The following is a 12,184-nucleotide window of genomic DNA, read 5'->3' as shown; positions in this document are numbered from 1 at the left end:
AATTCTTTTAATAAATTAATCATTCTTTTAATAAATTAATAAATTCTTTTAATAACATATTTCATTTATTAAATAACTCTATTTGAATAAATTCAAAGTAGACATCTGAGAATGTAAAGCATTTAAAGTTCGATCAAAATTTCTTCAGCTTGTTATGAATCGCGAGCTGTTATCATTCCGTCTTATTCAAGAAAGTGATCGATCAAGAAAAATGAAGATACTTTCCAGATTCCTCGGCATTATGTGATATTTATATTCATATTTATGTAACGTAGCGAAACTATCTACCCCTGATATATCACCGCGGTTTCGCTAAAGTTACGCGATTGTGCATCCCTTAGAAGTGAAGATGCAGCGCAGAGTGCGATTGTGTCCTATGCGCTGCGTCATTACCAGCACACCCTCACACGTACATACAACGCATTGACGACGAGGACTACGTCGACAACGGTGTCTCTTTACGTTTTCATCGTCTAAATGGCGGTACATCGGACGGGTTTGAAGAATGACTCAGAGGCACTGTACTCCGTCGCTGTCTATACGATGGCGACGGCGACATGAAGGGGATGGATGCCACGGAGAGCGACACCGCCACCACAACACACCACATCACACCCGTGGTCAAGAGGGTGGAAACGTGGCTCAACCGTATTGCGCAGAACGTCGGCGCCTTGGCGTCGCGACGACCCTCGTTGGGGGTGAGTCAGGCCGGTCGTTGCTTGGTGCCCGTGCCTTTCCGGTTCCCGCTACGGTACGCTACGGCACAATCGCACAGTGTACGTATACGACGGCGCGAGCGCACGATCGTCGGTCCCACCATCTCGCTTTCGTCCGAACTGCGCCTCCGTCGTCCGATTCGGAATCGCACGCGCCAACTCTTCGCGATCAAGCGAGGGAGTTTGGATGCGCCAGACGCGGCGGCGTGACGCTTTGAACGACGACGACGAGGACCGTTAGATCACTAAGGCTGCGGGGGGGATCCACGCGGACGGAAGGAAGAGAGAGATAGAGACATAAGAGGAAGAAAGTTACGGCGTCGAGTTCTGCGGTGGCAACTATGCGCGTCATCGATCGCGCGCACCTCCGCGATCGGCCGGAGATGTGATACCGGAAGTAGACCAGGCAGGGTTGACCTGCGTGGGCGTGCAGGTACGCGACGTACGGGTGCGTGCGTGCGTGCCGTGCATAGGCCGCAGGTGTGCCGCGTGGACCCGCGGGGGGGCCAGCAGTCGTAGAGATGAGCGTCGCCGCGATAACCTGCCCGTCACCGACGTACCTGACGTCGGGGACCAACCCCTGGTGCAGTACCACCGCTGTGCGGCTGCTCTGCGTCGTCTTAGTTTCCTCTTGGATTATCCTCGATCAGCCGGCCCTGGGTCTACCGAATCCCTCGGAGCTCACGACCGTAGAAGGTAAACCCTTTAAATAGTTTCACCCGCGCTCATACGAGGCGCGTACAACTTTCTCTCTCTCTCTCTCTCTCTCTCTCTCTCTGCGAATAAAAAATGACGTTTCTTTCAAAAGAAAAAAAACATAAACGAAAAATGATTGAAATTTGATTGGAAGAAACTGATCTGCAGTTATTTACTTCGTACTAGTGATCTTTATTCATTAGTTTCGCATGCGTGATTGTTAAATAATATATTTGAAGGATAATGATTAATTACATAATTTATTATATATATACATATACTGTTAATAATACTAGTATATAAAATATTTAAAGTAAAAAATTGTAAAGTATTGTTTATAGAAATTTTATAATTTCTTCTGTAGTTATCCATACGGTGGCAGGTAAAGACTTTATCCGTAAATACTTCAATCCATGTCATAAAAAACACTGTATTTCTTTTTCTCTGTAATTTTTTTTTAAATTTAAATATTTATCTTATTTAAAAATCAATTCCATTTTATATTAAATATCTCCAATACAGTCAATTTCATTTAATATCTCTAATAATAGGATTTTTAATCTATAACAAAATCAAGAAAATATCACAAGTAATGGAAAAGTGTAAAAATAGTCGAAAGACATTTAAAGGACGTTTAAAAGTCATAAAGTCTTCTAAGTAATATTTTAAACCTTCCTATTATTTTGAATAAAAGTTATAAGTAAGATTTTATCAAGGTCATAATGTTGATGATAATATTGCATGTATAAGATATGGGATGCAAACTATATCATAAATAGATACGTATATCAAACAAATATAGAGTATTATTATCTACATAACGTGCTTATGTACATAAGCCAAATAACCTTCCAAGATTTTATTCGGTTGAAATTTTGAAATAGTCGATGCAATTATTCTGTAATTTTGTAATTTGCATTAAAATGATCATACTATATAACATAAATGATTATATTAAATGAATTAATTATAATAAGTTATCGTACTCTATAACGTGTGGATAAGAAAAAATTTCCAAGATTTTTACAGGATTTGATATGTAATATGTAAATTCACATTGAATTATTTAAGTACTAAAAATTTAACTTGATCGTTCGTAAGGCCTTTATTTCTTATTTGTTTGTTGTATGTGTTTTTACATCATGATCTTAAACGATACTTCGTCTAAGCTTTTTGTTTATGATCATTTTTTTTCATTAAAAATTCAACAAGTCGATATAATTTAATAATTCTATAATGCACATATAAAAATTAAAAAAAAATCTTTTTGAAAACATTTACTTCATTTAAATGGAATTATGCTTCGTGACATGCGTATATTTGTTTCTTCAGATATCTGATTTCTTTAATTTCTTTTGTGTGCAATTACATAAATGTCGCATGTCGTGCGAAGGACATCGTGGAGTACCTGATTAAAAGCCGAATAAATTCTCCTGATGAAATTACCAAGTGATGCGGTGTTAATACAATAAAGCTTGCGTCAGACTGCACGATTCATGGTGACACATCTCTTGATTTTGCCAAATGAAGTCATGTTGCTACTGAATTGGCATAAATGATAAACGACAAATGCGAATTCGATGAATACGTCTATTCACGTTATTTGCAAATCTCATACAAATGGCAAATTTTGAATTGTTCCAAATGGCGCATTGATGGCGCAAGTTTAAGGACGTTTTGGCTGCTTTTAAAAAAAAAAACAGCTTTGCAAGTGCTGTAAAATTTTTTGATATTATAATTAGTCTTAGTTTATTTCTCATGGGATCTAAATATATGAATTAATCATATTAAAAAAATTCTTACAATAGTTACAAGCTGCTTTCTCTATTGAAAGTAATCAAAATCAGCTCAATAATCAGCCAAAATAAGTTAATATCAATTAATATTATTCAAAAATTTTTGATGATATTAGCTTGTAAATATATTCTGAAATCAATTATAAAAAACAAAACAGCAAATAATTTAGCTTATAATAATTTTATGCAGGATAATTATCATATTTTTTTTCTGCAATTTTAGGTCAATAACTTTTAAAAGAATAAGTAAATCCAAATAAATTTTTACATGAATATTTATTATTGTGGATCAGTTTGTTTAATTCTTTTACTTCCTTATCAAATTTATAAATAAGGTATTACGAAACACGATTTTATATAAGAATTAACAAAAAAAAAATAATAATAATAAAAATAAAAATAAAAACTTTTAAACTAATCAGGGAATAAGGGAAGTGTTCAAATTTTATACAGATATTTAGACGTAATAATGAATCTATAAAATTTTTATATTTTTGATAATGTTTTAAGATGTAATCTATACAACCTTAAAATCTCGCGTGAATAGTTCGTCGTTAATGGTAAACCTATATTTATTGTCGTGCGACACTGAAATATCGCGACAAATATTGCAAATCAAACGGCATATATCTATGACAGCGTGAGAGGTTTGATATCGATATAAGAGAAGAGATAAGGAGATAAAGTGAGAGATTTATCTATTTAAATTTTCAAAAGTTACAATCATATTTGTTGCTAACTTTGTCAATTTCAAAATAAAATAATATCGATTGTAGCCCGTAAATATACTTGTCCCTCGATCTATACGATATATACTTTTTTGCGCGATCTATTACTATCTACTCTTCACATTTACGGCCCTCGGAAACTCTACGGAATGAGAATTGCTTCATTATTTTGGAATACTTCTTCTGTAATTCTATGGAATAAAAGATTTGTGTCTGAATCAAATAAATAAATAATGTTCACGTAAATAGATAGTGAATTATAAAATGATCTTTTTCTTATAATTATTTTTTTTATATTAACGTATTAATGTTAATGTATATATTTGATATATTAACAAACATGTTTAGGAGATCTTACTTTTCATAATCCGCCAATAATTATTTAAGAGTATTAAATAACAAATATTTTTTCTGAAAAATTTTGAAATTTTAGTCTATTTTCGCATGTAAAAAGCTATTGTTTTATCAATTCATTTGTAATCTGCCTGTCTCGTTTAGCTGTCTCAAAAATTTATACGGATCGGTCATCGTAAAAGACAACGATATATTATAGATAGCTAAAATGTTTTCCTTTAAATAATTTTCCATATTTTTTTAGGAGGAATTTTTTTCTAGTTTTCTGATTCTAGTTTTCATCTTTTATTCATCTTAATCCGCGTACAGTTACCATAGACTAACACAATTTCGAAAAGAAGTTTGCTTCTTTGTGCTGAAAATTTGTTGTTCAGGATTCTACTAACGATCCGCATTCATAGCTTATTCAATTCGTTTCAATTTGTACAAAGTATATTTTTCAATTTAATGCATATATTTTTCAACAATACTGATTACTACAGAATATTGAAAAATTCTTTTCATTTAAAAATATATGTAAATTAACAGAATATTGGAAAATCCTTTTCGTTTGAAAAATATATGTAAATTAACTTTGTGATATTGAAAAATAATATTAGTCTTTTATGATTAAATTTTAAACCGCAAATCAATATTTAATTTTGTAAATCTAATTAACTTTCGCACTTTGTAGTTCTTTATAAAAATTTAAAAAAGTATCAATTATAAATTATAATTATATATATTTATCGTTTTCCGACTGTTTAAAAAAAAAATATTATTTATTAGTTTTAAATTGCGGAAAAGTAACCTTTAAATCTTAAAGTTTATTTAAAAATCCCGTATGTAAGATAACAATTATAATTGCGATTATAAAAAGGATAATGCAACAAGTAAAAGACAGTGCAAAAATATTTACAAAAATATTATGGACCTATTGTGTGAAAACAAATTTGTTAAAATCAATCATGAAAACTGAAATACTTGCGTCGTTCGAGATTTCAGTATGCTTTGTTTATGTCAGTATACGCGTCAATCAAAATAATTCTAATATTTATTTTATTTTGATTGTTTTATTTATTTTATCTTCATTTTATTTAGAAGTTGAAATACACTTCTAAATAAAATTTATTTGCTTTGATTCTGTTAATATCTTGGACATATCTTATTTAAATATATCAAATCAAGCGACATAAAAATGTCATATTGATTTACATAAGATGTTCATTGGTCCAGTGGCTTTATGATATGATTGCGCAGCTTTATTTTATATATGATGGTCCTTAAAACGTTTTGTTTTAATAAAATGTTATTTTATTAATGCTATTATAAAATTAACAAGATCATTTTTAATTAAAATAATGCTAACAATACAATATTATTTCTTCTCGTGTACTCTCTTTATTTGTTTGTTTATTCCTTGCTTTCTTCGTTCTATTATTTATTTATCAGATTAACATTAATTTGCAGATAAATTTTCTGTGCTTATTACGTACTGCGAGAACTTTATTGAATTATCCTTAATGAAAGTGAACCTAACAATTTGTTTCTCTTAACTTAATTTGCATTCTAGTAAAATTGACATTATCTTATCTGCTCAGAAATATACTTTAAAAGTTAGAGAAAAAGAGTGAGAGATTGTGTGTGTGTGTGTGTGTGTGTGTGTGTGAGAGAGAGAGAGAGAGAGAGAGAAATAAAATTTTATACATATTTTCGTATGCATATATATTTTATAAATATAATGCTAGATTTTGCAAACTATAAAAGATCTTACAATATATAAAAATTTTGATGCAGTATGTACTTTAAAAAAAATTATATATAACATAAAAATATACACTGAAAGAAAAGTTTGGTTGCTGCAACAATTTAGGTAAAATATGGCATAGCATTTTTATATGGCTGCAGCAACCAATTTTTGGTTGTAGCAGCAAATTTTTAGTTGTGTTAATCTATCCGCAATATCAGTATATGATTTTGATAGACTAACGCAACTAAAAATTAATGACTAATCGAAACAAAATTTAATTTATAAAACAATCATGCATATTACATCTGCATAAACTAACATCTAAAGAATATTGAAAACATCTAAAAAATATTTTATTTTTATATCTTAAATATATTTTCTAGATTTATATTGCCTTTGTAAAATGATCTCTTTTAAAAAAATTCGCATAAAAGGCTATAAATCGCATAGGATGATAGTCGTTAACAATGAAAATTTATCGAATTCAAATAAATATACAAACGTTTCGATCCTTCGGATCATCTTTAGTACAAATGATCTCTTTTATTTTATGAGATAATATCGTTTTTATATATATTCTTAACTTTCTTCTATTTATTGTGTGACATTTCGCGTTGTCGAATTAAAATTGTTTCCGCGAAGTTATGACTTAAACTCTGTTCAAGTTTGCTAAGATTCGATTTAATTTTTTTCGTTTACCTTGATCCTTTCATTGTTTTCTAAATAGTTTGCGACGATTATGTGCAATTACTGGTTTGCCTGACTGAAGGAATTAAGTAAAAAGATTTATTATCTAACTTTTTTGTTAAAATTATAAATTATACTAAGAGAAAATGGGTCGCGAGTGTAACATGTAAAAATGACTTAATTTTCATGATAAACAATTTGCGATGAACGATAATGGACAGAATAAACAGAATTTATTAAATATCAAAAATATATTAAAGTTTAAAGCAAAAATGAAATCTTGCGTGAGAGAGGAGGTGGATAAATTTATTACTCGATGAATATTAAATTGCCTTCTTTTTAATGAAATGTTCTCGTGTGCTTCAAAGTGCTCTTTTATTCTACGCTCTGATTATTTTCTCGTAATAAAGTGGAAATGTCGGCGCAATCGATGACAAATAACTCTCAGAGAATAAATGTTCGTGCGTTGGTAGCATCAATTTGTATTCATTATTGACAAGTTATACTTCTTAACCTTCTGCTCGAGATAAGCTGTTGCTATGGATTTGCTTATTATTCGTTTTATTAGCACAGATTTATTTACGAACATAGAATTGGACGGATAAACATAATGCCAATATTTGTAGAAAAAATTTATCCCGGCGATCGAATTGATGTCACGAAATTTATATAAGAGCATGATGTCATCGTTGGATTGTATCGGTCAGCAAATTTTTAATCTAAAGATTAGGTCGCGTTTTACGACCATAATAAGTCTGCCATAACATGCTCGTATATATAGAACAGCCGAATCATAACCGAAGAATACATTTACAAATTGCACATAGATCACTTCATAATATCGACGATAACGACGCATTAAAATTTATAAAACTATCGATTTTGATTTTCAATTTTTAATCCGTAAACCAAATGCCTAATGAGATACAACGATTTTTCAAATATGTAAATTCAGACTAAATCAAAATTAATAAAATCCAGAACATTGAGATATGAAAAAAGAATCATGCTGTTATATTGCGTATGTATAAATCGATTTATATATGTTTCTATTTGATGGGATATAAAGTTTTGTATTTTCCCATTAACATATTTTCCCAGAAACTTTGTAAGAAATAAACTTAAGAAACGAGAATTCTTTAAAGAGAGAATTGAATAATTACTCTCTGGATGAAAAAAAAATACATTGAAGCCCAAGGCAATTATAATTCCGTTCAAATTTTATTTTCAACTTTATTCGTTAAATATGACAAATATTTACGTTTCATTCGAACATGTCTTCCTTGTCTCTTTAATTTCGATGTTGCATAAAGTTTACATTTATTATCGTATCATTTATCATATACGAGAGAAAGTTGCGTCCGCAGTTTTGAAATTCTAATTCGCCTTCATATCTTCATTTTGATCCCTGGAAGCTAAACAGCTCTTTTATCGTGTCATGATAATTATTGTATTTTAGAAAGGCAATTTCAGCAATCACGATACTTCTTCTGTCTATAATGATTTAACGGTAAAGTTTCACGCGTTCAAATTTATCCATTTTATAATCCATTTTATAAATCCGATCAAAACTCGATCGCGCCTGCCTCGACAATGGCACCGCGCCAAGTCAACCTCAAGCTTATCGACAGTTCCCTGCGGTATCAGGAGCATCAGGTAGGGTTTGTTGCGATCGGAATAATCTTGCGAGATAAACGCGAGCGACTGCCGACTGGTAGCTCCTAGATTTCTCGGAGTCGAAAGTGCTGGCTCTTACATATGCATAGATCAACTGTCGAGATAGCATTAATGATTAGCTTGCGCGTATTGTTGAACAGTTGATGTACATCTTGATATAGGGCGACTGTAAACACTGATAGATCAGATTTTCTCGGATTACATGGGATCGTTGCAGCTCGCTTTAAATTCTCAGGAAGGGCTTTAAAATCTTGTTTACTTTTTCATGATTTGTTTCCAATCTTGATTAAATATTTTTCTTCTATTAACAAAGTAAATTTTAAACTTACTTTAAAAACTATTCTATTCTTTGACAATATTTAATTTAAACTTGTCGAAATTATTTCTCTGTTATTTTAATTTCTGCAATTTATTGAAGAGTAAAAATTTGATAAGATCGTCTATGTAATCTAATTGTAAATATTCTATATATAAACTATATAATCTATAAAATATGATAAATTGAAAGAAGTGAATTGAAGGAAAACCAAATATATATATATGTGTGTGTGTGTGTGTGTGTGTGTGTGTGTGTGTGTGTGTGTGTGTGTGTGTGTGTGTGTATTTTATATAACACTTCTATTTGACATTGTTTGGAGACTTCAGAAGTACACTTTCTGCAACACGCGCATTCATATTTGCCAAGGAAAAAGACATACGGGAGTAAAAGTCCTTTTTTCCTTAGAATTTATTTATCTCTTGTTCCATTTCAATCTTTCTTTTCGCATTGTAAAGCAAAGTTACATTGAGATATGAAAAGCATTGGCCAACTTTGAAAACTCGTAAGTAGTCCGACTCTAGCAATAGCTAATGAACTGTTCAGGTAGCTAATGTCGATATTGCACAGAACTTCTTAATGAAAGTCGATTATAGTGTCTTTAAATGCTTGAGTAATATTTGAATTTCTTCCAACAATACAGAATGCAGTTACTTTTGTCAGAAACGTTCTAGCCGCGATAGTTCGGTTTAGTTTATAATACAAGCAACCGATGCGACGTGACATATGCAAGGCGCTAAGTATAAAACATACTAAATAGATCAATAAACGACAATAACGTAGCCCTGTATATATAGCTGTTATTTATTTACGTCATGCGGTACGTAGCACTTTTTCCGTTGCAGTTTGTCACAGCACTATATAAAGATTAACTTAAAAAATGGCGTTACCTTGGCAATTCTACTTGCTATGCCATTGTAATAATTTTCAAATCAGTCTCGCGGACGCCGCTAAAAGAGATATCTATTTTGCATATTCAAAACGCGTTTGGTTCATATTTTTAAGAAGAGTCTGATATATAAATTTCCTGATATATATTCATGAAGTACGTTATGTTCCTTCTTAATACACAAAAAGAATAAAAACAATTGTCACGTAAGGAGGATAAACCATCCTTTAAGCTGCTGAAACGTGCGATTTTAACTTTGCTGCTGCAATGTAACATATTAAAAACATCTAAAATCAGTATTCAAATTAAGCAGCAAAGGGATTTTTTAATAATTATTATATTTAACAGCAGTAAATTATATACAAATGTTAAATTTAAAATCACAGAAGAACTCGAACTAATTTAACAATAAAAAATGTAGATAAAAAGAGGGCCATTAGAAGTCAGCGTAGTAAACAAAAAATTTTGTGTTAATTGCGCATCGCGTCGATTCCTAACGCGTCGATTCTCCTTTTATCTTTATTTTTTATTGTTTAAATTATTAAACTTTTATTAAATGTTATTATTGTATGTGTTTTTAAATTATTTGAGCTCCAAACATATTTTGTGATCTTGAAAAATTTTCCTGTTTTTGCAAAGTTAGTATATCTTCGTTATTTGCTACAAAAATTTTATTCATTGAATTGCTGCGGCTCGAAAGGAAAAATAAAGATCCCAATATATTACTTTTTTAATAAAAATTATATTGAAATTTATCCTTTTGTCATATTTCCTATTAGGTACAGTTTTAAAAGATAAAAGAATTCCACGACACATGAATGCAGGAAGTTTGCGAGCTTTGTGAGACATGTTTTTCGAAACGAGAAAGAAGTTCAAAGGATGTTTCAAAAAATGTCTGCAGGATATTAGAATTTGCTTTTTATTTTTCTTTTATAACATCTAGTTGTTTGAATTTTTCTAGCAATTGCCACATGTAATTTCCCAACGCTTGTGCGTGAATTACCTTGATATATCGCATCGTTGCGCCTCTACACTGAAATGATCGATATCAAAAATATATTCTGTCTATGAAGCACTGCAACAGTGCTTCATATCACATCATTGAACTTCTGCTACGTATGTACGTACGTGTAGATGCATCACATGTTTTAATTAATAAACTGACACGTTAACAAAACTATTGGCCAAGGATTTATAATGGAAAGCTTTTTGAGATTTACACTTTTGAGAACATTTTGCTACAATTTTTAATATTACATTTATATGAAAATTATGAATTGTATCAATCTAATTATACAAATATGAGATATGAAAATAGGAGACCAGAGAACCATATTTGAGATTTCTTTCTTCTCCGATATACGCACGATTTGAAAAACAGATTTATTTCTCGCGCGATTTTATTAAAATGCGTTTACATCTTTCTTGTATCAAATTTTTCAATTAATTATAAGAATTAATTATAAGAAATGCATATCACATTTCTTAATTTTGTTTAATGTTTATTTTAATCTATTTTAATTATTATTACGTCTCTTTGAAGTATAACGGTGTCTGCTTATGAAATAGAAGGAAAAAAATATCTTTTTTTTAAACGAAATTTGAGTTTAATTTACAATTTAGTTTTTGCAATGTGAAAAAGCCAACTATCTTCTTTTGGAGAAACTTGCTATAGCGCATAATAGGTCTTTACAACATGAAAGAAAGTAGACTAGATTATTAGATTAGCATACTTATTTCTGCAACTGATATAATTTAATCATAGAACTTATCATACTTGTACAATAAAATTGCAGGCCACTGCGTAATAATTAGATATGTTCCACTTTCGACGACATAGCTGCTTCAGTCCGACTTAAAGACAATGATTTATTCCCAATGTTAGCTGTCTCAATTGTTCAGGGCCAGTTCAAAGCAACAATCTGTTTACACTTTACTTCTTCTCGCTTTCCGATTTTTTTCTCTCTTCGGTTTGCTTGGATTCACTGTTGCTGCTGTTCGAACTTATGTTATTTGATATTATTTTCTTATTGAAGCCGATCATGTACTGCAAGAATCGATATGGATCATCTCACAATGACACTAAATGCTTATTACTATCCTCATGTTCTTCGCTGACGCTGCAAACTACATCTATTACTTTTACTTTTCATCCATTATGTTTAAACCTTGCTTAATCCTTTCACTTATGTTAGCCAAGAGATTTTCCGGCGATGAATCCTGAGTCTTCGTATTTTTCTTTTTTTTCTTAGAATTCTGTTTAATCTTTATGTCATTCTTTTACACACGACTTTTAATAAATTGAGTATTAGTCAAAGTCAGGGATGTATTAATAATATTATCCACTAGTATTTCTGTTTCTTTTAATTATGTCGTTAACGTGCTTACATCCAGAGAAAAGATTTCTTCGATTTAAAGAACTATTCCTTTGCTACGGTTAAAGAAAAAATTTCTTTGATTTGTAAACGTCATTTCTTCGATTTAAACATTATTTTTTTAAATCATAATTTGAACGTTATTTCTTGGATTTGAATATAATTTCTTTAAAACAAATAAATTTTAAAAAATAATTTTATTTTTAAATAATATTTAAATC

General features: G+C 30.8%; 1 protein-coding gene across 2 annotated transcripts in view; it reads left to right on the top strand.

Annotated features, from left to right (window-relative positions):
• The first annotated feature begins 748 nt into the window (after positions 1–748).
• LOC108693780 overlaps positions 749–12,184 on the top strand; it is a 35,446-nt gene continuing 24,010 nt past the window's right edge. For both annotated transcript variants that reach the window (XM_018202918.1, XM_018202919.1), the window contains exon 1: positions 749–1,412. In XM_018202918.1, coding sequence (XP_018058407.1) covers positions 1,238–1,412 — 175 coding nt within the window. In that variant the 5' untranslated portion in view covers positions 749–1,237. The remainder of the gene's footprint in view (positions 1,413–12,184) is intronic.

The sequence above is a fragment of the Atta colombica genome, unplaced genomic scaffold, assembly GCF_001594045.1.
Source record: "Atta colombica isolate Treedump-2 unplaced genomic scaffold, Acol1.0 scaffold97, whole genome shotgun sequence".
Taxonomy (NCBI): Eukaryota; Metazoa; Arthropoda; class Insecta; order Hymenoptera; family Formicidae; genus Atta; species Atta colombica.
This window is presented reverse-complemented; position numbering and strand designations above follow the sequence as displayed.